Source organism: Leguminivora glycinivorella, chromosome 6 (genome assembly GCF_023078275.1).
Source record: "Leguminivora glycinivorella isolate SPB_JAAS2020 chromosome 6, LegGlyc_1.1, whole genome shotgun sequence".
Classification (NCBI taxonomy): Eukaryota; Metazoa; Arthropoda; class Insecta; order Lepidoptera; family Tortricidae; genus Leguminivora; species Leguminivora glycinivorella.
The window spans coordinates 17,470,601-17,493,915 of NC_062976.1; the positions used below are offsets into that span (position 1 = coordinate 17,470,601).

The following is a 23,315-nucleotide window of genomic DNA, read 5'->3' on the forward strand; positions in this document are numbered from 1 at the left end:
TACAATCCACCATTATATGAATAAATCAATTATTCTTAAAACATCGCTAATTACCTAAACCAATCACCAAAACATTGCACGGTAAACCGCGAATGTTGATACATGTCGTGTAGCCGTTGATGAGAAACCATTTCGCAAGGTGTAGAGTCGCGGGCCAGAGCGCACCGAGTGCGGAAATAGCTGCGCGTTGTAATTTTAGTGGAATCGGGGCAACGCGGCCGCGGCCCGAAATAGCGGCGCGTGCGTCTTCCCACTGTCAATTTCGTCCGGATAGGGTGCACGATTAGCAGTTACCGCCGGCTCTCCACCGAGTCCGGAGCCCGTGGTGCACCTCCCCGCCCCGGCGCACTCGCGACTGCACGGTTGCATAAGTGTTACCTACAACTATGTGTGCAAAAGCTCGCTACGTGTCCGAAAGTGAATCTGTTCTCTCCAGTGTTTTAAGTTTTAACTAACAGGATTATTTCAAAACTAAGGTATGAACTTTCATTTACATAGTTTTATCATGAAATTTGCAAATTTACATTTATTGGTGAAGTTTTACATAGACCTAATTTATAAACGATATTTTGGGATGTGAGAAGCGAAATCGGAACGGGTCGCTGAGTGTCGTTGCTCGCACTATCCCGGTCACAGCTAGCGTCTATTTTCTAGATAATAATAAGTGTCTTATAGTTTGCACAGTAATCGTAAACACTAACAATCAGTCTGGCATATGCAAGAAGGAACCTGGGGACTTCCTAGTATTCTTGACATACCTACCTAATTAAATAAAACTAGTATGGAAATCATTTAACTATCTAAATACCTCACTTCAAATCGAGAGGTAATTCTTACAGGCGTGTACATAAAGTGTTTGTATTTCACATAGATTAAAGTAGATGGAACATATTATAATGCACAATAGCTGTGTACACGCACAAACCGGGCGCGCCGGCGCCGGAGTCGGCATGGCACGTTTATTTATTGTTGCCAGCCAGTGCTGAAATCTAACTTATAGGCGGTTTTCGATAGTGTATAGTCCTTGAACACAAGATAAATAAGACTTACTAACTGAAACCAGTTTTAAGTGCTGTTTGCAAGTTAATCTTGAAATGAGCTTATGCTATTTTTAAGAAATTTTATTTGAGTGTTTGAGTAGAACAGTAGATATGTAGATGAGTCACCGGTGTCTCGGCGTAAATGTGCTGGGCCCATAACCTAAAACTCTAATATTCTTAAGAACTTTAATTTAATGTACTATCAGCTGCAAAAGTGCATGGCGAATTTATCAATGAATTCATTCATAATTTCTCCATGCACTTTTGCAGCTGATAGTACTTATTCTTGGTACTCAGTTAGGCACAGTAGATTAAAAAATATTAATATAGTTTGACCCAGAACCGAGACTGTCTCATTTCTAATATATTCTCTATCATTGCTAAAATATTTGCACTTAGGCGTAGATAAGGATTAACAAGGCGTAGATGAGGAGAAACATTCAACATATCAACAACAATATAAATAACAACCGCAACAAGTTTTTACTCGTATTTAGCTTAATACTGTCAACTGTAATATAGGTAGAGTCTGGGTTCTAGAATGATTGTGTAGGTAGTTATTCAATAATATTCTATTACTTTATTAATGATTAATTATGTCTTCTACTTCGAATTAGCCCCGTAAGTTAAAAAACTATTCAAAAAACACTATTATGCTGAATAAGCACTTTATGTCCATGTTTCGGGCGTATAAATTCACATTTTGAACACACCATTCTATGAAACAGATGTTAAAAGGCCGGGGTCGTGCCACGGTGGGAACTCCCCAGTTCCCGCGGCCGGCGCCCGGAACGCCACAGTTCGCACACCAGACACCCGGCGCCCCGCAGACACGCCAAGTGCCTGCCACGCCACAGTTCGCACGCCAGACACCGGGCGCCCCGCAGACACGCCAAGTGCCTGCCACGCCACAATTCGCGCGCCAGGCTGCGCTCCTCGCCAAGCCGGAGCCGGACTATGAGGTTGTGGAGTTCCCTGCCGAGGAATATGTCAACGCTAAGCTGCAGCCACCGCCTACTCCGCCAAGACCGCCGACAGGTAATATTTTGAAACATGTTGTGTTTTCGTGTAACACTTTCTCAAAAAGAGTAAATTTGAACAAGAAGATATGACCTCTTTTCAAAAACATAAACGATAGGTAATAAGTTCACAACTATTTTCACAACATTGTCATTGTTACTGTCATATCACAAATAGCAAGCGCAAACAAGGCGAGTTAATTTAGAGTTTTCGTAAAAAGCTTATGACTGCCAGTCAATTAACTTTAGAAATGATGATGATGAAAACTAGCACGAGGTATTGTAGCACTCGTTATTGCACTTTCAAGAAATGGACGGATAGCGAAACTAGAAACAAAACTTATAGTCTCGTTGCGTTACCGCCAGATTTTATGTGGGTTCAACAACTTTTGCGCTGACGCTTTCGGCCCCATAAACCCAGTTCCAGCAATGTAACAGCGTTCAAAGATAAATCGAACTGTTATCTGTGTAACAAATTTGTATTTAACCTATGATTATTCTATGAATGTATGACTAATCTAGTTTACATGTGTATTTAGTCTTTATTGCATAATATATTCTCTAATCGTAAATCGTAACTACGGCATATACATAAACAGATTTTTTTTTGATATGCTTGCTAACCAAGAGACCGATTCACTGGAAATGACTTGTTATGGTCCTGAATTGGTTTTGATGAACCGTTACTTCACAAATCAGGATGAGATTTAAATAAAGATAAAATCCTGACGGGATCGTAATCGGTATCTTGTTTTGCTTCAATTTAGCAAATGCCAAGATTTTTTTTAACATAGTGGCATATTAGAGTGGCAAGTGGCTTTTCATCATCAGACCTAAAACAAAATCGCCGGTTATGGTTTTTTTTTAAAAAGTGGGCGATTTGAAATCAACGTGCAAGAAAATAACACCAAGCTTGTTTTGGTACTTTCATACCCAAGTATTTGATTGATTAATAGAGACTGTAGAGAGTTTTAAGGTATTAAGTATAAGTTAGCTATTTTAGTCAAACGCCCAACTTTGTCGATTACCATAAGATCGACATTTGCTTGTATCTTAGTTAACGGTCAAAATGTCCTTACGACAAGCGACAAAATGGGACGTTTATATTATAATAAGAAATACATCTCTTGTTCAGGTCACCCAGTGGATGCCGGCGCGTCATGCGGGCTGTGCGGCGGCGGCGGCGCGCGCGTGCGCTGCGCTGAGTGTGGCCGGCGCGCTCTCTGTGCCTCCTGCGATGACATGTACCACCGCCATCCCAAGCGCAGAAACCATCAGAGACAGGTAAGGACAGCTTGTAAAATGTCTGTGTTTTCTAGAACCCAACCCAACAATGGCCTCTACTGCCAAATTGGCTGGATTTTTAATCTGATAACAAATAAATAATTTTAAAAAAGAAATACCAGTACAAAGTAAACATATCGTTCTCGTATGTAGAGAAGACTAGGCAGTGCGTTTCAATCCACACCTTCGCCTAAGAAAATAAGTGGTGGGTCGTGCCATGCTAAAAAGATGGTAGGTAATTGATAGGTATTACAAGAAGTTCGTCAACAAGTAACTATTGTCAACCAAATACATATAAAATGCACTTTGTAGGTACTAATATCTAGCCCGGCTCCTCTTTCGATCTTTATGACAAGTTGGCCAAGCCAAACCAAGCCCAACCGAATAAAGATCGCAATTAACATCGTGAGAATGACAATCTACTGTAGGTATTATATATTTGTGAATGACAGGACGCGTTGTGTTTAATTTTAATTATGATGCTTATTATGAATATTTATATGGTTGACTAATACAAGATTGGCAGCCAGTATAAAACTACGCAAAGTGTTCGCCTACTAGGCAAGTGCTGCAAATACTATACAAGTTTGGCGAAGGGCCAATAATGAAATCGTTAGAACTTCCGTTAGGTTATTCACTTCACCTACGCGGACTATCTCTCGCAGATTTGGTGTCGTACCTTAGATTACCTACAGCGCGCCTAGCATAATTGCCAAGCAGCGGGCCATGCACACTAGTGTAATATAGTTAAACCTATCAGTGCACATTTTTAGAACTTTTAGTAAGTGCAAGGGACGCACCGACGCTATAAGCACTAGGCCGTGCTAGGTCCGTTGGTGTCATAAGGGCCAACGTGAGACACCTTATTGAACGTATCACAAACACTTATTTGTACATATCGAAAACAGATTGCTGAAATTTTCAAAGATAAAATCGAGGAAGATTTCTATGTAGATCGAACAAAATATTATTTAATTACCAATGTTTTTGGCATTTATTCGTAAAATAATATGACACACGATGGCCCGATACCTCCTGATGGGCTAAATACGGAAATTAGAGCACATTTTCATTCACCGATATATTTGTAAGGTATCGCTACAAAAAGTTAGGTGTCGGTGATTAGTTCGTCGTTATATGTAAATATCAAAATATCAAATATTTATTTCGCTTTAAAATGTGGTACAGGAGATGTTCACATAAGATGTAGAAGTCGGTTTTGTGTTTTTGACTTTGTAACCATGTATCTTTACTCAAATACAATTTTGTTTTATATTTTTAGGCTCTGTCCGTGACGCAGTTACGCGAAGAGCAACGTCCGCCATTGCCGCCCAAAACTACCGCTCCAGTACCTCCTCCGCGACGGCATAAGGTAAATAAACCATTATTCATTTCAGTCACACTGAATATTTTTCTGTATTTGAGATTATTGTGATATCCACTTTCACTTGTTTTATAGATAAGCGGCGACCGATCAAGTGCTAGCCCTAGACCTCCCGTACAAGATCAGCCACGTCGAGCCACGCTCGGTTCCATCAACACTATGACGCCACAAAACCAAGCACCGCCGGCACGACCCTTAAGCAACCACGGTGTATCGCAGCCTATACCTCCACACCTGAGCAAGATATTACCGCCTTCGCCTTCCGCTCATGTCGGCAGCATGCCTTATTTGCCGACGAGCCAGCTTCAAGCTGCCGCTCCTGCTCCTCAAGCTATGCCATACCACAATAACACGATGGGTCATGCGGCACAGGCTTGGGGCCGACCCCGAACAGCGCTGCCACCTTACAACGTACCCACGAACATGGTAAGTCTTTACTCTTTTTTTCATCATTGCGAATCTAATCGATTACCTAACAAAAAAATATTAGATTTCACTCTCTACAACGTTTCAGCATGTGCAACAGCCAATGATGCATGAGCCATGGGACGGGCCGGAAATGATGCCGCAAGCGCAAACTTGGGGCCGGCCGATGCGGCGCGGCGCATCAGTCCTCGAGCTAGGCCAGCCCCCGCCGCCGTGCCCGGGCTGCGCGCACTGCGCGGCGCGCCGTGGCGGTACGGCAGCTGCGCCAGCCTCGACCCCGGCCCGTGGGGCTGGCAGTGCTGCCCGCCGCAGCATATGCATCCGCACGCTCATATGCACTCGACGATGACGCCGCAACCTTATCGTAGAGGTAAATCAAACTCCTATTCCTACATGGTTTAAAGAAGAGCCTATTTTGTCTAAACATCTTTTTTTTTCGTAATTTCCAGCCGACAGCCGCGCTATGTCTCGCGCGGCTTCCCGCGCTGGTTCCCGCGCGGCTTCTCCCGCCATGAGCATACGCTCGCGCGCGTCGCGCCGCACCAAGCACCGCACGCCGTCGCCACCGCTACCATCTAGCGATGCCGACTCGGAGAGCGAAGAGAGCGACCGCCGCGACCCTCCCAAACCGCAGAGTCTAGCTAGAAAAACGGTTCAGGCTAAAGTGCAAAGCCCTGTGAGAGTAGCGGCTAATAGTGCTAATGCTAATACACCCGAAGTAAGTAATTTTTTGTCAAAATTGTATATTTCACTAATTTTCTATCGACACGTGAAAAATTTAATTACGCTTTAGATTCGTACAACTTTTATTTATCTACTGCTTACAGGTAGAAGAAGACAGCTTAGGGCCGGCGCCGCCGCCGCCGGACACCTCCTGGCAGTGCGAGCACTGCACGTTCGTGAACGAGCCAGGCGAACGTGTGTGCGCAGTGTGCTGCCGCACGCCGACCACGGCGCCCAAGGTTGTGGCCAACGGCGCCGCCAAAGCTATGGCCAACCTACACATCTCCGACGCGGCTGCGACTAGCGACACTCGCCAGAAACAAAGTTAGTAAAACGTTTTAGTGTCAGTACAATTACTGCTTTATGAATAAATCTAAATGACCTAATAACTACGAAACAAATATCAGAAGTGGGCAGGTAAATTCTTGAGTAACAAAATCCGTAAAAAAACAAAATCATTCAAACTTATATTTTACCATTTTACAGACGGCGAGGTACCCAAACTCCAGCCGAAAAAGGAGAAGGCTTCAACCGGTTGCGGACCATCACCACCGAGGGAAACCAAACCCAGGCAACCAACAAGCCGAGTCGCCACACCTGTGCGGGACGTGAACGACTCACGGAGACACGACACGGCCGTGGGACCATCGCCACCTAAAGACGTTCGGAGCAGAGAAGTCAATGGCAGACCGTATAACGGAAACGATCAAGGGCGACACAGCGTGTCTGTAGGTCCTTCACCACCTAGAGAAGAAACCCGTATAGCGAGAACACCCCCTGAACGGCACACCATATCGGTTGGACCTTCACCGCCACGAGAGAATACGAACCAAAAAAAGTCCGTTGGCGCTTCCCCGCCGCGGGGAAGCGTTGACAGCCGCGGCCGATCGCCTTTCGGCGGGTCGAGAGTTTCCAATACGGGTACATCGCCACCGCCTCAAAGTATTTCAACTCAGGTAAGTGACACATAAAAGCGATACATTGTTAGCATTTTTAGAACAATTAGTCGTTTTTCGCACGTAATGATGGGTACTTTAACTTGTCTATTCCAAGTAAGCCATTGAAGATGTAAAATCCGTAACCTAACTTTTGCAAGTTCGGTTAAGCAGGTCACAGTCGATAAAATGATACTTAGCATAGATTGTTGATACCTAGTTGAATGTTGTTCTTGTTTTTCAGACTTATGAAGTTCCAACGCCATGGGAGCGCGAGCGTGAGCGAGTAAAAGAACGTGAAAGAGAAAAGCAGCGCGAACGGGAAAAAGAACGTGATCGGGAAAAGGAACGTGAACGGGAAAAGGAGCGCGAGCGAGAAAGGGAGAGGGAACGAGCCCCATCGGTCCCGCGGTCGCGCTCCCGGCGCCGATTCCGAGATGAAGCTCGCCGCGAACGCTCACATAGCAGGCATTCGCTATCCAGTGACACACGGGTAAGATTTACCTACCATTTATTTTTTCTAAAATTTACAAAAGGATCCATTCTCCTACGTATATTTAATAATTTTTAAGAAAAAAAACCGCCTTCCTTTGGGGTTCTGGAGTGATAAATACTTTCAAATGTTGGATTATGTTATCAATTCGTCTGTATATTTTTTAATGTTTGTTATTCGATATCTCCGTCATTTCTGAACCAATTTTGAAATTTGGATGATTCTGAAGTACTTACAGATGAGAATGATTATCAGAACGGAACTCTAACCAGGGGCGGCTCACTCTTCATCAGCAGTTCAACTGCACCAAATGTCACTGTTCTGGACGTAAGTGCATGCTGTTCTTATAAAAATACCAAAGTCACTATAAGTGTGCCGTTCAGATTTGAGGAGTTCCGTTCTGACCATCATCAGCAGTTCCACTGCACCAAATGTCACTGTTCTGGACGTAAGTGCATGCTGTTCTTATAAAAATACCAAAGTCACTATAAGTGTGCCGTTCAGATTTGAGGAGTTCCATTCTGACCATCATCAGCAGTTCCACTGCACCAAATGTCACTGTTCCGTACCTAAATGCATGCTGTTCCTTTAAAAACACAAAAATCACCATATGTATGCCTTTCAGATTTGAGGAGTTCTCTCGATTTCTCCAGGATCCCACCATCAGAACTGGGTTCTGAGAAAAATGGGACCAATCTGTATGCATATACATTCAATCAAAAAAAAAATTTCAAAATCGGTCCAGTAACGACGGAGATATCGAGGAACAAACATTAAAAAAAATAAAAAAATACAGACGAATTGAGAACCCCTTCCCTTGAGATTTGGAAGGCGGTTAAAAATACGAGTACGTGATATTTGAGTGGGATCTTGATTCAACGCAAAATGACAATTTGTAGGTACGTCAACTCTCGCGTCTCTACGACTTGTATGTTTTTCTGCCAGGAGAGCGAACGCAGCGTGCGTACCACCGGCCGTTGGGAGTGGCGCGAGACACGCGAGCCGCGCGACAGCAGCCCGGCGGGCGACAGCGACGCCGGCCGCCGCCGCCTCACGCGCCGCGCCTCGCACCTCGACCTGCGCCGCGCGCGCCCGCAGCGCCGCTCCAGCTTCTACGGCTCCGAGGTAACACTACAGACAGTCTACAGGGAGTGACGTGACACACGAGAGCCGCGCGACAGCAGCCCGGCGGGCGACAGCGACGCCGGCCGCCGCCGCCTCACGCGCCGCGCCTCGCACCTCGACCTGCGCCGCGCGCGCCCGCAGCGCCGCTCCAGCTTCTACGGCTCCGAGGTAACACTACAGACAGTCTACAGGGAGTGACGTGACACACGAGAGCCGCGCGACAGCAGCCCGGCGGGCGACAGCGACGCCGGCCGCCGCCGCCGCCTCACGCGCCGCGCCTCGCACCTCGACCTGCGCCGCGCGCGCCCGCAGCGCCGCTCCAGCTTCTACGGCTCCGAGGTAACACTACAGACAGTCTACAGGGAGTGACGTGACACACGAGAGCCGCGCGACAGCAGCCCGGCGGGCGACAGCGACGCCGGCCGCCGCCGCCTCACGCGCCGCGCCTCGCACCTCGACCTGCGCCGCGCGCGCCCGCAGCGCCGCTCCAGCTTCTACGGCTCCGAGGTAACACTACAGACAGTCTACAGGGAGTGACGTGACACACGAGAGCCGCGCGACAGCAGCCCGGCGGGCGACAGCGACGCCGGCCGCCGCCGCCTCACGCGCCGCGCCTCGCACCTCGACCTGCGCCGCGCGCGCCCGCAGCGCCGCTCCAGCTTCTACGGCTCCGAGGTAACACTACAGACAGTCTACAGGGAGTGACGTGACACACGAGAGCCGCGCGACAGCAGCCCGGCGGGCGACAGCGACGCCGGCCGCCGCCGCCTCACGCGCCGCGCCTCGCACCTCGACCTGCGCCGCGCGCGCCCGCAGCGCCGCTCCAGCTTCTACGGCTCCGAGGTAACATTACAGACAGTCTACAGGGAGTGACGTGACACACGAGAGCCGCGCGACAGCAGCCCGGCGGGCGACAGCGACGCCGGCCGCCGCCGCCTCACGCGCCGCGCCTCGCACCTCGACCTGCGCCGCGCGCGCCCGCAGCGCCGCTCCAGCTTCTACGGCTCCGAGGTAACACTACAGACAGTCTACAGGGAGTGACGTGACACACGAGAGCCGCGCGACAGCAGCCCGGCGGGCGACAGCGACGCCGGCCGCCGCCGCCTCACGCGCCGCGCCTCGCACCTCGACCTGCGCCGCGCGCGCCCGCAGCGCCGCTCCAGCTTCTACGGCTCCGAGGTAACACTACAGACAGTCTACAGGGAGTGACGTGACACACGCGAGCCGCGCGACAGCAGCCCGGCGGGCGACAGCGACGCCGGCCGCCGCCGCCTCACGCGCCGCGCCTCGCACCTCGACCTGCGCCGCGCGCGCCCGCAGCGCCGCTCCAGCTTCTACGGCTCCGAGGTAACACTACAGACAGTCTACAGGGAGTGACGTGACACACGAGAGCCGCGCGACAGCAGCCCGGCGGGCGACAGCGACGCCGGCCGCCGCCGCCTCACGCGCCGCGCCTCGCACCTCGACCTGCGCCGCGCGCGCCCGCAGCGCCGCTCCAGCTTCTACGGCTCCGAGGTAACACTACAGACAGTCTACAGGGAGTGACGTGACACACGAGAGCCGCGCGACAGCAGCCCGGCGGGCGACAGCGACGCCGGCCGCCGCCGCCTCACGCGCCGCGCCTCTCACCTCGACCTGCGCCGCGCGCGCCCGCAGCGCCGCTCCAGCTTCTACGGCTCCGAGGTAACACTACAGACAGTCTACAGGGAGTGACGTGACACACGAGAGCCGCGCGCCAGCAGCCCGGCGGGCGACAGCGACGCCGGCCGCCGCCGCCTCACGCGCCGCGCCTCGCACCTCGACCTGCGCCGCGCGCGCCCGCAGCGCCGCTCCAGCTTCTACGGCTCCGAGGTAACACTACAGACAGTCTACAGGGAGTGACGTGACACACGAGAGCCGCGCGCCAGCAGCCCGGCGGGCGACAGCGACGCCGGCCGCCGCCGCCTCACGCGCCGCGCCTCGCACCTCGACCTGCGCCGCGCGCGCCCGCAGCGCCGCTCCAGCTTCTACGGCTCCGAGGTGACACAATACTCGACTACATGACGAGGCAGCCAGTTACACAAGACTCGTGAGCCACGCGACAGGACCCGACGTATGTGTAAAGGCCGTTTTAAGTGCGTAGCGTATGATTCTAATATTGTATCTGTCTTGACATACTGCAGGCGATTAGCTCCTTATATAGACAGAGCACGCTCACGCTCCGTGGCAACCAAAACGCCAAAACGCAACGGTCACTCTCGCGTGTGAAACTTTTTGTTATTCGTATGTCAACCGACTCCATGCGCGGATCCAGGGGGGGTCATGGGGGGCACGAAGCTGGATCCGCGCTTGACTGATTCGAAAGTGTATCCACTACTGCATGGATTTGTCCTTATTTGCAATAAAGATTTGAGTATTGAAAGAAATAGATTTCGAATTTTACTAAGAATATATTTTTCGCAGGCGCCGTCCCCTGAGCCGCTGGCATACAACCGCACGATGTCGATGGAGGCGCTGGGAGCGGGCGCGGCGCGCGAGGCGGAGCGCGGGCTGGAGCTGGCGCGGCTCATGGACGCGGCCGAGCGGCTCGGCTTCAGCGCGGCGGAGGTGCAGGCGAGTATCCTAGAATCAAGACCTGTTTTTAGACACTACCTACTCTTATTGTGCCCGAAATTTACATAACTTGATGATAGTATCATGTATGACACAAGATTAAATACTATATTTGTATGTCCAGGCGGCGTTAGCGCAAAGTCCCGCAGCGCCGCTCGCATGGCTACGCGAGCGCTGGCCGAGCCTAGTAGCCGGCGTGCAGGCCGCAGCAGCGCGCCTGGCGCCCGGCGCCAACGTCACCGAGCTGGAGGCGCGTGCCGCGCTCGCGCGCCACCGCGCCGCCATGTGGCCCGCCGTCACCGAGTGCGTGGAGCGCCACCGCCGCCAGGTACGTGTATGACAGCGGCCGAGCCTGCTGGCTGACGTCACCGGGAGTGGCCATACTGTACGATAGTACTCTTTATTATACTGTGCTAGCGGTCAGCCGACATAGGTACATATAAATGTTTAAGAACAGCTTACAGATCCACTTACCATCGATGAATTTGCCTTTGCTTATAAGAAAAGTTCTACTATAGAAAATGATCTACTCTCTGTTTATGCCTAGCTAAGCTGAAGAACAATAGGTACTTAATTGTAAAAAATGTTGTTTGATACTATTTAAACTGCTTACAATGTCAATTACATAAGGACAGACATGCCAAAACCCAAGCAGCTGTCCTCGACTGCTTCCAGTACCATTAGTCGTCTAAAATGTATCTTAGTAAATTCGTAATAGAACGTTGTTGCAGGCGGAGGGCAGCGTCGGTGAGGAGCGGCGGTTGCGCGGGCGCGTGTGGGGCTCGCCGGCCGGCGCCGACGTCGACGCCGCGCCGCCGCCGCCACCGCCCGCCACACAACCTCTGCGCGGTGAGTTTCTTCATTCCTTCTCACTCGTTTTGTGTCAGACGCGAATACACAATTCGAACGGTAGACATATTGTCTCACCCAAGCTAAATAGCTTGCTAGCTAAATAGCGGAGCGCAATGATAGCGGTGCGCCGGAGAAACGCTGGCGTTGCGCACAGCGGACGCCAGCGGGGACTACCGAGGGCGGATTGCGAGCCGAACGCGCGCGCATTCCGCTCCGCTAACGCTACGCTATCAAAACGCTTTATGTGTGGCGGAGGCTTTACTCTTGCTTGGCTGAAGATAATCAAATTATATCTTAATACTTTATTGATTAATGTTTCTGTTGCAGCAGATGACAGTTCAGATGAATTCGAAGAGCCGATACCGAAAACATTTCAAGATGACGACTGGATGTACTTGCCGCTACCGGCTAAAACTCCGAGCCTGTTCGACGTGGACCTCGACAGAGACGTTTGGAGTTTGCCCGTTCACAAGTTGGACAATTTAGGAAATAGTATTGCTTCGGTACCGATAGATTTCGCATCGGTTCCACCAGATTTTGCTTCAGTGCTGACAGATGTTACTTCAGTTACAACAGATATAGCTTCAGCTCAAACAAACGCTTCTACTCTTACTAGTAGTAAGGCAAAGGACGAGAAACCTGCGAATGCTACTAATATTCCAAATACCCAAGAAAAGGTGGAAGCAATAAATACTGAAGATATTGCACAAAAATTAAAAGCGTTACTTATACAAGCAGGTATTCCGTCCATCAATGAAAATTTACTTTTGAAAGGCCTACTAGCAGATAACAATAATCTGGAACAAAGTAAAGATACTAATAATACTTTAGATAATAAACCAGAACAAATATTAAACAGTAATAATTTAGAAATAAGGACAGATGCTAATATTAACGTTGAGAAGGAACCAAACCAAGTAGCAAATAGCAATAATGTGAATAATGAAAAAGATGCTAACAGTACTTTAAATAACAAATCGGAGCAAACACAGTCGTTTGACCTCGGCCAATCGGAAAATGATTTCATAAATGCTTATAATGCATTAACTAGACACAGTCCTTTACCTAGCGTTACCACTGATGGTGCTGGTGATAGTCAACATTTAAATACCTTGAATGCAGCAAGTAGTAATGTGGCAACATTAAATGATAATCATACAGAATTCTTAAACAGAACAGAAAATCTAATGCCATCTGAGCAAGATAATGTAGCTACAGTTGAGTCCGGTAATGGTAATATAGGGGATACTATTTCAAACAATGCACTAGGTAACACGGCGCAGGAAGCTGTATCCAGTGTTAACAAGGAAAAGACTGACAATGAAATAGTAAATAATGAAGAAACTATCCCAACTAAGTTTGGAATTAGAAATAATCGTTCTCCTAAACATACCATTAAGTCTAAAAATAAAATGGTTTCATCAAAGAAGTTATCCGTCAACAAAACAGAGCGCGACACTATAATCATAGACAATGATCAATCAAATAACTTGAACGATATTGTAGATAATACACAAAAACTCATACAGCAAATGAAAGCTGAAATTAATTCAGACATTAATTCTCTCAATGATTCAAACTCGTCCCATACTGCGACTGATGACAGTTCTAATGATTCTGATTTATCAACTGATCATGAATCTTCATTCAGTGAATCTGATGACGAAACAGAGGACTTAACTACAGAAAATAAAGATTACACGAGTAGTGAAAATGAAGGAGAAGGAGAAGTACAGCAGCATATCGGAAAAAGCACTCCAGTCTTAGACAGTACTAGTTCTGACGAAAACGAACAGTTTGAGGAAGCCATGGATCATATAGAAGCACAAACCGATGCTATACAACAAACAAATTTTGAGATACTAAATTCCATTGCTCGAAGCCTTCAAGAAGAACATACAATATCTATACAGTTAGGAACAGAGACGGAAATAACAGAAACACGTCCAAAACGTCAGGACGTCAACAACAATTTTGCTAAAGTCAATAGCTTTGAAGAGATTTATGAAGAACTTAGCACTGACCAACCTGTCATACAAGAAGAACTACAATCTAATTCTGAACAGATATCTATGATACCAAAAATCGAAAACCCGCCTTATATTAAACAGGAAATAAACTTAATGGTTTTCCAGCCTGTACCTGCATCAGTAGCAACAGTAAGTGAAACCATATTGCCTATAATCAATGCAACTATAGAAGAACTACCTTTCATAGATGAACCCCTTGAAACCCATTATGAAATTTTAAATAGTGAAACTACCGTAGAATTAAACATTAAAGAATCTTCCGAAGAAGATAATAATGATAATGCCGCTAATATTAACCAAGTCTTGGAAAATATTGCCAATGACGCTGCAGTGGCTACTGAAATTGATAATAAAACTTCTTCGTCGCCAAGTGGCATCAACACAACTGATGAAATTGTGGAACAGCTTATTGTAATCACAAATACCCTTCAAAATAATTTGAACGAAATTGAAAATGAATCTGAATTATCTCAATCTGACATTGCCAATACGGAACATGACGATGACGATATGGATATACAAATAAACCATATCCACGACACTAGCCCTCCTGAGAATGAAAACATAAATATACAGCAGCAAGAGATTGAATCCGAACCAGAGCAACGATCTAGTACATCGCCTGATAAAAAATCATTAAGTCCTCCTAAAGATGAGAAGAATACCCCCGCCAGGTCTAACATACCAAAGCCTGTTAAGATCTTGCCCAGCATCAAACAGAAAGTAGACAAGATTGCTCCGAAGGTACTTGTTTCTAAAGTACCTGTACGGCGAGCATCTATAAAACAGAATCCCGCACCGACTCCCCCTAAAGCTCATTTTGGAAATATCAGCAGCGGCCATGTGAAGCAGTTGCAATCTAGGCTGTTTAATCCGAAAACTGGAAAGGCACCCGCACCAGCACCTCCGGCCGCAACGACTATAGAGGTTAAACCGTCAACGTCGACTTTGAATAAGAAGAAGCCTGCTCCGCAGCCCCCTACAAAATCGCAGCAGCTTAAACAGCCATCTCCACCAAAAACGCCTTCAAAAGAAAAGAAGCCATTTTTCCGCGAGACATGTCGCACTGAAGACGAATGGACGGAAAGTGACTCGGACGATTCGCAAGTGCAAGTCGTGGTCAAGAACGAGCCGGAGCCCGAGCGACGACCGCCATCGCCGCCGCCGCCGCTCACTTTGCGCCGCGTATCTGGGCAACTAATCGACTTGGCGCATGTGCGGCTTCCAGAAGGGTCGCCTGAGGTAATTATATAATCATATATTGAAACTTAAATGCACAGAAAGGGCAAACTCAGTGCCATTAATTCCCTTCCAATCATCACCTTCTCACTGGTATCGCTTCAAGTTTGCTTTAGGATTTCCCAGGACCTAGGACATTTCAATAGAAAAAATCCAAGATGGCCCTGTAATGTATGGGATATCGGTCCGACATCCGATATCGGATCGGAACACTAAGACTCAATCATTAAACTTCCTCATTTGACTACAGAGACAAGCGCGCATGCTTCTGGCCGAAGGTGCGGCCGAAAGCTGGGAGCAAGCCCAACTAGCGGTAGAGCTGGTGGCTCGCGGCGCCGACGCTCCCGCCGCGCTACTGGCCGCGCTGGAGTGCGCCGACCTGCCCGCCGCGCTCGCCTACCTGCACCAGGACTGCGAGCTGTGCGCCTCGCGCCTTCCAGAACACCAGGTATGTGCGACACGGCAGCGGTCCTAGCTTTTAGCCGTAACACAATCTTAGCACCACACCCAATTCACCCCAGAGATCTTTTCACGCCTTCGCTTTAGTCTTATTACCTATGCAGTTGAGAATGCTGCTGGCACAACACAAACATGTTTAGTCAATGAGGTTCTCGGTAAATGACTGTTAGTAGAACATAAGTAGGATGATTGAATATGTTTTTGGGCCAAAACATTGAAGTGTTTATTTCGTGATCCAGATGGTGTCAATGCTGCGCTGCACGCACCGCTGCTGCCGCGAGTGCGCGCGCCTGTACTTCACCGTGCAAGTTACGGAGCGCAGCGTGCTCGACTGCGTGTGCCCGTACTGCAAGGAACCCGAGTTAGAAACGTTGGAAGAGGACGCCTGGCTCGAGTACTTCGCGCACCTCGATATCCTGCTCAAAGTGCTGCTGGACGCGGATGTGCACGAACTGTTCCAGCGAAAGGTAAAGTTCCAGTATAAAGATCAAAGACACATCCGGTGAACAGGTTCTATCAAGTGATGGAGCGCAACGTTGTAAAATACGTGTGCCCGTACTTCAAGGAACCCGAGCTGAAGTCGCTGGAGAAAGACCCTGGCTAGAGTAGGTACTTCTGCACTCTCACCTGACATACTTGGCATTCTGCTCTTAAAATTGGAAGCATAATACGCCGGCTGGCTTGAATACTTCGCGCACCTCGATATCCTGCTTAAGTAGCTACGAACTTTTATCCGTATAAGGGCGATGCGGATGTGCACGAATGTTGAATTGTTCCAGAGAATGGTAATCAGGTTCTCAGTCTGTGTGATGTAGTCTTTAACATAATGAATATAATCGTTTAGCTAGTGTTCCTCATGTTTCATAGACTACAACTCAGTTATTGTTTCTAGTTGCGAGACCGAACTCTAGCCCGGGACCCGAACTTCAGATGGTGCGTGGAGTGTTCCTCGGGGTTCTTCGTGCATCCGAAGCAGAAGAAAGTCCGGTGTCCCGAATGTAGGTCGGTCAGCTGTGCCACATGCAGGAAACCGGTGAGTTTCACTAAATATGTCCCCGTAGAAATAGAGTAACAAATGCAGGGATATTCTAAAATTTAAGTTACTACTTAAATACTTATAATTTCGATATAATCCAATAGGTATGCTTTAAAATTGTTTATACCGACAAAACAAAGCGTATATTTTCTGCTTCAAACATAATCCTAACTAACCTGCGGTCACATCACAGCACCTTCCCAGTCAAGCAAAATTGTTCTTAATTCATCACTTTTATCAGAAATCGATAACTTTTTGACATCCCATTGTACAACAGTGAATATATTTCTGATATCGTCAAAATTCGGTTGTTCCAGTGGTCAACCAATCACGAGGGCCTGACCTGCGAGCAGTACGCCGCGTGGCTCGAGGACAATGACCCCGAGCGCTCGGTCGCCGCCGTGCAGCAGCACCTGCGCGAGAACGGGCTCGAGTGCCCGCGCTGCCACTTCAAGTACTCGCTGTCCAGGTGAGAGCCACGTGCAAGACCTAGCAAGGAGGAAGGCCCACGCCCCGGTCCAGAGCGGGGCGCCAAATTCGAAATTTTCGTCAAAATTTCGGACGCCCTAATTCGTCATTATTTATTTGGCCCTGCCCTCGAACAAAGGCGCTGGTCACTTCAGCTAGGCCGGTAGATCTTATAACCAAGCGTGCAATCGTTGACACTTCTCATCTGTAGTTTTCTCTCGGTGTCGCTCTTCCGTAGTGACTAAAAGGCCTAAGTGCGTTTTCACATTATCCGATCCGATATCGGATGTCGGACCATATCCCTTACATTACAGGCGCCATCTTGGATTTTTTCTATTGAAATCCTTCCGACATCCGATATCGGATCGGATAATGTGAAAACGGACTAAGCCTAAATATTAGGGTTGACAACAATAATAACTAGAGAGCGGATTTCATGTAGCGATTTAAATATTAATATGGATATGATTAGTGATTTTTTTTAAATACATGTCATGTGGATTATATTAAGGTTTTACAATCTATCGCATCTACATCGCACACCGCAAACTTCGCTGACTAATTAGATTAAATTAATGTTATTTTCTGTAAATGTAATTTTCTTTTCTTTAAATGTAATTATTTTTGTAAATATCTACATTTAAAGAAAAGTATTTCATTCTAAATAAAGGAGTTTGTATACAGGAAGCGAATTATTTTAATTTTTATATTTTTTGAGTCGTAATATAGAAGTTTTTACAAGAATTTATATAAATAAATTATTAAAAATTTACAAAAATTTTTTTATTTATTAATTATATTATGATTATTATTTTTGCCCAATATTCACAAAAGCATCCAAAAAGGGTTTTACTTTTATAAATTTTTTGTGTCATATCCATATTAATATTTAAATCGCTACATGAAATCCGCTCTCTAATGATAACCAACTTATCAGATTTTTTGTTACCCTATCTCAGCTACCCTATCTTAAATGAATCTATTTTGTTAACAGAGGCGGCTGCATGCACTTCACGTGCACACAATGCAAGTACGAGTTCTGCTACGGCTGCGGAAAGCCGTTCACTATGGGCGCGCGCTGCGGCCTCAGCGACTACTGCGCGCGGCTAGGGCTCCACGCGCACCATCCGAGAAACTGTCTCTTCTACCTGAGAGATAAAGAGCCGCATGAACTGCAAACGCTACTACAGGTAAACTACCTTAGGTTGCAGTCTACTGGCCTTAGCGTCTATTTCTGACGTTCAAAGTCCTGGAAAAATAACTTTTGGTGGCTAAACAGACCGATGCGAGAGCAACTTACTTAACTACAGACCTGACAGGGGAAGCTCGCTACAGATTGATATTTCGCCACGGTGACTTCTTTCCCTTTTATTTGCTAGTGCCGAACCAGGCCTCGTTGCAGAATTTGCGACCATCTCCAACGCATTCGCGCCACTCCACAAATTGAGTGGCGCAAATGAAAAGTCTGATCGATCGATATTCTATCTTAAAAGCTGTCATGCATGTCCCACTTGTTTCAGTCCTTAAAGCCAAAGCAATGGCCTCCCAACATCTCTTTTGACATACCTACGCATGAAATACTGCGCTTGATTGAAATAGGACTTCACACGCACAACCCGAGAATTTTTGTTTCGGCGTGATAAAGACCCGCATGAAATATAGGCGTTTTTGTAGGTAAAGCAATCTTGTGCTGGAGCACTGTATACCTAAGGCTAATTTTAGAAGAGTTTTTTTACAATATAAGTATATGGCCAGATTCACTGTCCAATTCTAAGCGCCATTTTTTTTCGAACTTGCCACATCTTCTAAGCTCAGTATCTTGCTGCAGATGAACAACGTAACCTTCGAGGTGGAGGCGCCCGAGGGCTCCCCAACCCGCTGCCCGGTTCAGCTGCAGCGCGAGACGCCCACCGGGCTCGTGGACGGCGCCTGCAACGCCGACGCGCCGCCGAAGCACGCCGGACTATGCAAGTATGTGCACTACTACTATCCGGGTCGAAGGACCATGGTTACTCTTCTTATAGATCGTATTATTCACGGTGACGCGCGACTTTGTCACGTTATGGTATTCCATTACGAATCAGAGGCCCTGCGCCCGCAGATTTCACGTTTCGGGAATCTTTTTCTTTTACTCCGATTAGGGCGTAATAAATAAGAGAAAAAATAGCTCTCGAGAAGCTTTGATACTTACTTACTTACTCGCGGTAGGTCGTAAGAGCACGCGCCTTAATGAATGAAACTCTCTTTATGCCTACGTAAGTGCAGTTAACACAAGGCTACAGAAGATCTAAGTAACTAAGACTGCAATGGCTTCGAACGATCGAAGGAGCAGCTGAAACATCGAATCACTGTTCTAGCAACGCGTCTGCTAAAATAAACTCATCTATACATATACCTACTGTTTTCCCGTATATCATATCACATTAGTGTACCTTAATACTAACTTTCAAAAGTAGTTCATAACTAAGCTACTTGCATTTGGCACGCAGGCATTCGTTCTTACGTTTAAATGTTCTCTTTTTTGTAAATAACTTAGTATAGTCTTTCCATTAACAATTATAAGATCTTGTCATTTTATGTCGATGATTGGTTCACACTCTCATTGAAATTGGCGAGGACACAGGTAGTGGTTTCTGTAAGTGATATAGCGATCGATACGGATGCGTTTCGTTACGACGTAATAATTACGTACCTAATATATTTACTACAAAAATAAAATTGCCCATGTGGGCTTAGAAGAAAATTCGTGCAACCTTAACTTTACAAGGGAATTGATCAGGAAGGTCTCATCGGTCAGGTCTGCTAGGCAAAATTTGTATGTTTAAACACCTCGAATAAAAACAACCCTTTAATTTTTTTACGTCGTGTGAGCGAGCGAGTGCCTGATGACGTGCATTATTTTGGCATTTGGGTGATATGGATCTTATTCTAAAAGATTAAATATTCTCTTTAGGAATTTTGATACACGAGTGGTATTATCACGAGATCGGGTATATAGTAACGAAACGCACCCGCGCCCGCAGGAACCACTACCTGGAGTACCTGTCGCGGCTGGTGCGGCGGCGCGAGATCGACCCGCTGCCCATCCTCGGCGTGGACGACCTCGAGACGCTCGTGAAGCGCGCGGCGCTGCGGCCGCCGCCGCGGCCCTACGGCTCGCTCGAGGGCCTGTACCGCCGCGGCCTGCTCGAGGTAACCGACGTCCACTGACCGCAGGGCGCACTACGTGGAGTACCTGGCGGCGCGCTGCCGGCCGCTGGACCCCATCCCCATCATGGACGTGGCCGAGCTGGTGGCGGAGCTGCGGCGCCGCGCGCTGCCGCTGCCCGAGCGCGGCCCCTGGGACTCCGACCCCGTCTACGCGGGCATGTGCGCTGAGGTTTGACCGACCGAATATTATAGAAAGGACGTCTTTAGACGAAAACGTGTCTGGTAGAATGACATCCGAAGCAGATGACGCTATACCTATACTGCTCATAAATGTGAAGTTAAAGGGATCTTTGTCGACGACGCTTACAGCTCAGCCACGGCATTGGGCTAAGCCCGACAGCGGTGAGCGGCGGCCATACATTGGAGCGAGACACAGCGATGGGACTTTTCATTCGCACGTATGGCTGCCGCTCACCGCTGTCGCGCTTAGACCAATGTCGTGGCTGAGTCGTAAGCGCCGTCGACAATGAGATCCCTTTACCCAGATACCGTCATATATTATCTGGCCACTGAATTATGAAACTTCAGTTCCGACAGGAACTTAAACCTTAAAAACGACAGACGTGTTGAAATTAGATTGGCAAATCTTGTAAATTGAAAAAACCTCGTAGATTGAGGTGACCTGGAAAAGGGTCCAGTGACTTAGCTACGCGAAGGAAATATTCACTGTAACAAAAATATAGGTAACTACCGGTTAAATCTAGCCTTGTCAAGATTTGGACGAATGAAAGTCTTTACTGTTGCGGATAAATCTTTGTCTCGACTCAAAATGGTCATATTGACATTTTTTTTTTTAATGTTTTAGATCGTGAAAGAAAAAATACCGTTGGACTGATGGCCGCCTCTCTACCTGCCTACCTACTATCACCATCATACATCACAAGAAGCTACCTGTATTCCAGTCTCTTGAAATGATATTGTTATTTATATTATTCATTATAAAATAAAATACCTATATTGCTTTATTCTTATTTATCTAGATTATTTGGTCATTATACTCGTAAGTGCGAGTTGTGCTATCGTTGTAAGGGCTCCGTACACCACAAGAAGGGCTTAAGCGCCTCGATTTTTGAAGGCACGTAAATAATTTTTGAGAATAATCGATATTCTGAACATACATACATACATAGGCGTGATTGTACATGTATATGCATATATGTATGTACATACATACATACATACAATCACGCCTGTTTCCCATAAAGGGGTAGGCAGAGCACATGAAACTGCTAAAGTTACAGTGCCACTCTTGGCAAAATAAGGGGTTGAAAGGAAACGAAACTGTGACATTGCAGTGACAGGTTGCCAGCCTCTCGCCTACGCCACAATTTACCCCATATCCCACAGTCGCCTTTTACGACACCCACGGGAAGAAAGGGGTGGTGAAATTCTTAACCCGTCACCACACGGGCACGGGGTTGTGCATATTCTGAACAATTTCTAAAAAAACGAAACGGAAATTAATTTAGGTAGATTTCAAGAGATTGGTAACTCCTTTCAGCGGCAGAGAGTGTGAAATTTAAGTTTTTTTTTCTTTTCAGTCCGACTTACGCTTGACTGTAGATTTATAATAGGCTTTCCTGTGTAATCCATAGATTGAAGGCTATCTCGTGTATTTTTTTGTGCTATTTTTATCTATTTTCTTAAATTACTTGACTAAAAATATTTTTGAAATACTTATAAAAAGCTCTTTCATTTGATATTGTAACACAATATAGTTTAAAACACTTTAATTTTTACCAACCAAAAGTGACCCCAACAATTAAATTTTCTTAATTTAAATTGCTTGTCCGTCTTTGGATCACAGGACATATGTGTGCCAAATTTCAAGTTAATCGGTTCAGTAGTTTAGGAGAAATTTGGCTGTGACAGACGGACAGACAGACCCACGAGTGATCCTATAGGGATCCGTTTTTCCCTTTTGAGGTAATCTAAATCAATAGCTTTTGTCTTTTGTTCCTACTAAAGAAGACGTCAACCAAATCTTGGTACTAAAAAAACGGCAAATTTGAAAAATAGAGAGCTCAAAGGCTAAACTATAAATTTCAAATTTACTAGGGCAAGTGGGGTATCATTAGAAAGAACTCAAACTATACATATCAAAACAATTTTTTTGTGGAAAAAAATGTTTTTGGAGGAAAATGTGAACATTTTTTTTAATTTATAAAAAAATCCTTCTAGATTTACATTTTCAATTTGAACACTCTTTCAATTAAATAAAAATGAAAGTTTTTGCTTTCAAAGAGAGGAAAAATGGTTAAAATAGGTTCACACAATAAACAATTATCTCATAAAAATCATCCTCCATACTAGCTCGCACACATTAGTTTACTTAATTTGCCGAAAGATATCGCTGTACGTTGAACGCTCATTTCCTACATCGCGTTTTTCCTGATACATATAATGAGATCGCTTCAGGAGCGTCCTTACGTGTCGTAAACTATTGAAGTCGAGTCGTGATTTTCATTGGACGTTGTCTAACAATAAAATTGTATATTAAAATATTACTTATGTGGGAATTGAGTCTTGAGGGATTTACTCAAGTTTGTAGAGTTTTATGAATAACATTTGATGATTCAACTATTGAAAGTTTGTACGGAACCCTCGGTGGGCGAGTCCGACTCGCACTTGGCCGGTTTTTTAGTGCTAAAATTTGGTTGACCGTCTAATATTACTCAGTGGCCTTAGCACTAAGCTAAAGTATCATTGTTTTTACCTCACTAGCTCGGAAAGGGCTTTTTTATTCTTTAAAAACAGACAGATAGCAAAATCGCATTTTATCCACAAGAGTGCAAAGAATATTTGAAATCCGAAAGTGTCATTAGTTACTTTTTTAAATATAATTTCTTGTAAAGGCATGTTCCAGACAGGACAATTTTGTCACTGTGCTTAAATTGTCTCAACAAATCATGTGATGCGAACGTAATAGTACATTACATCAGAGGCCGGGAAAATGAGGATTTCCGGCCAAGTAGGTATATACCGGATAGGGATACGAGG

At 46.4% G+C, this 23,315-nt stretch overlaps 1 protein-coding gene across 1 annotated transcript; it reads left to right on the forward strand.

Annotated features, from left to right (window-relative positions):
* Nucleotides 1-124: 124 nt before the first annotated feature.
* On the forward strand, nt 125-21,280 carry LOC125227035 (E3 ubiquitin-protein ligase lubel). The gene is given in 24 exon segments (XM_048131227.1): nt 125-476; nt 1,769-2,078; nt 3,195-3,343; nt 4,626-4,715; nt 4,803-5,153; nt 5,242-5,386; nt 5,389-5,523; nt 5,603-5,871; nt 5,981-6,200; nt 6,363-6,832; nt 7,056-7,304; nt 8,250-8,429; nt 10,872-11,021; nt 11,146-11,349; nt 11,753-11,870; nt 12,201-15,145; nt 15,393-15,590; nt 15,841-16,068; nt 16,494-16,634; nt 16,955-17,106; nt 18,100-18,295; nt 18,934-19,076; nt 20,129-20,297; nt 21,121-21,280. Coding segments are annotated over 23 exon segments (7,242 nt in total). The 5' UTR covers nt 125-476; the 3' UTR covers nt 21,151-21,280.
* Nucleotides 21,281-23,315: the final 2,035 nt, after the last annotated feature.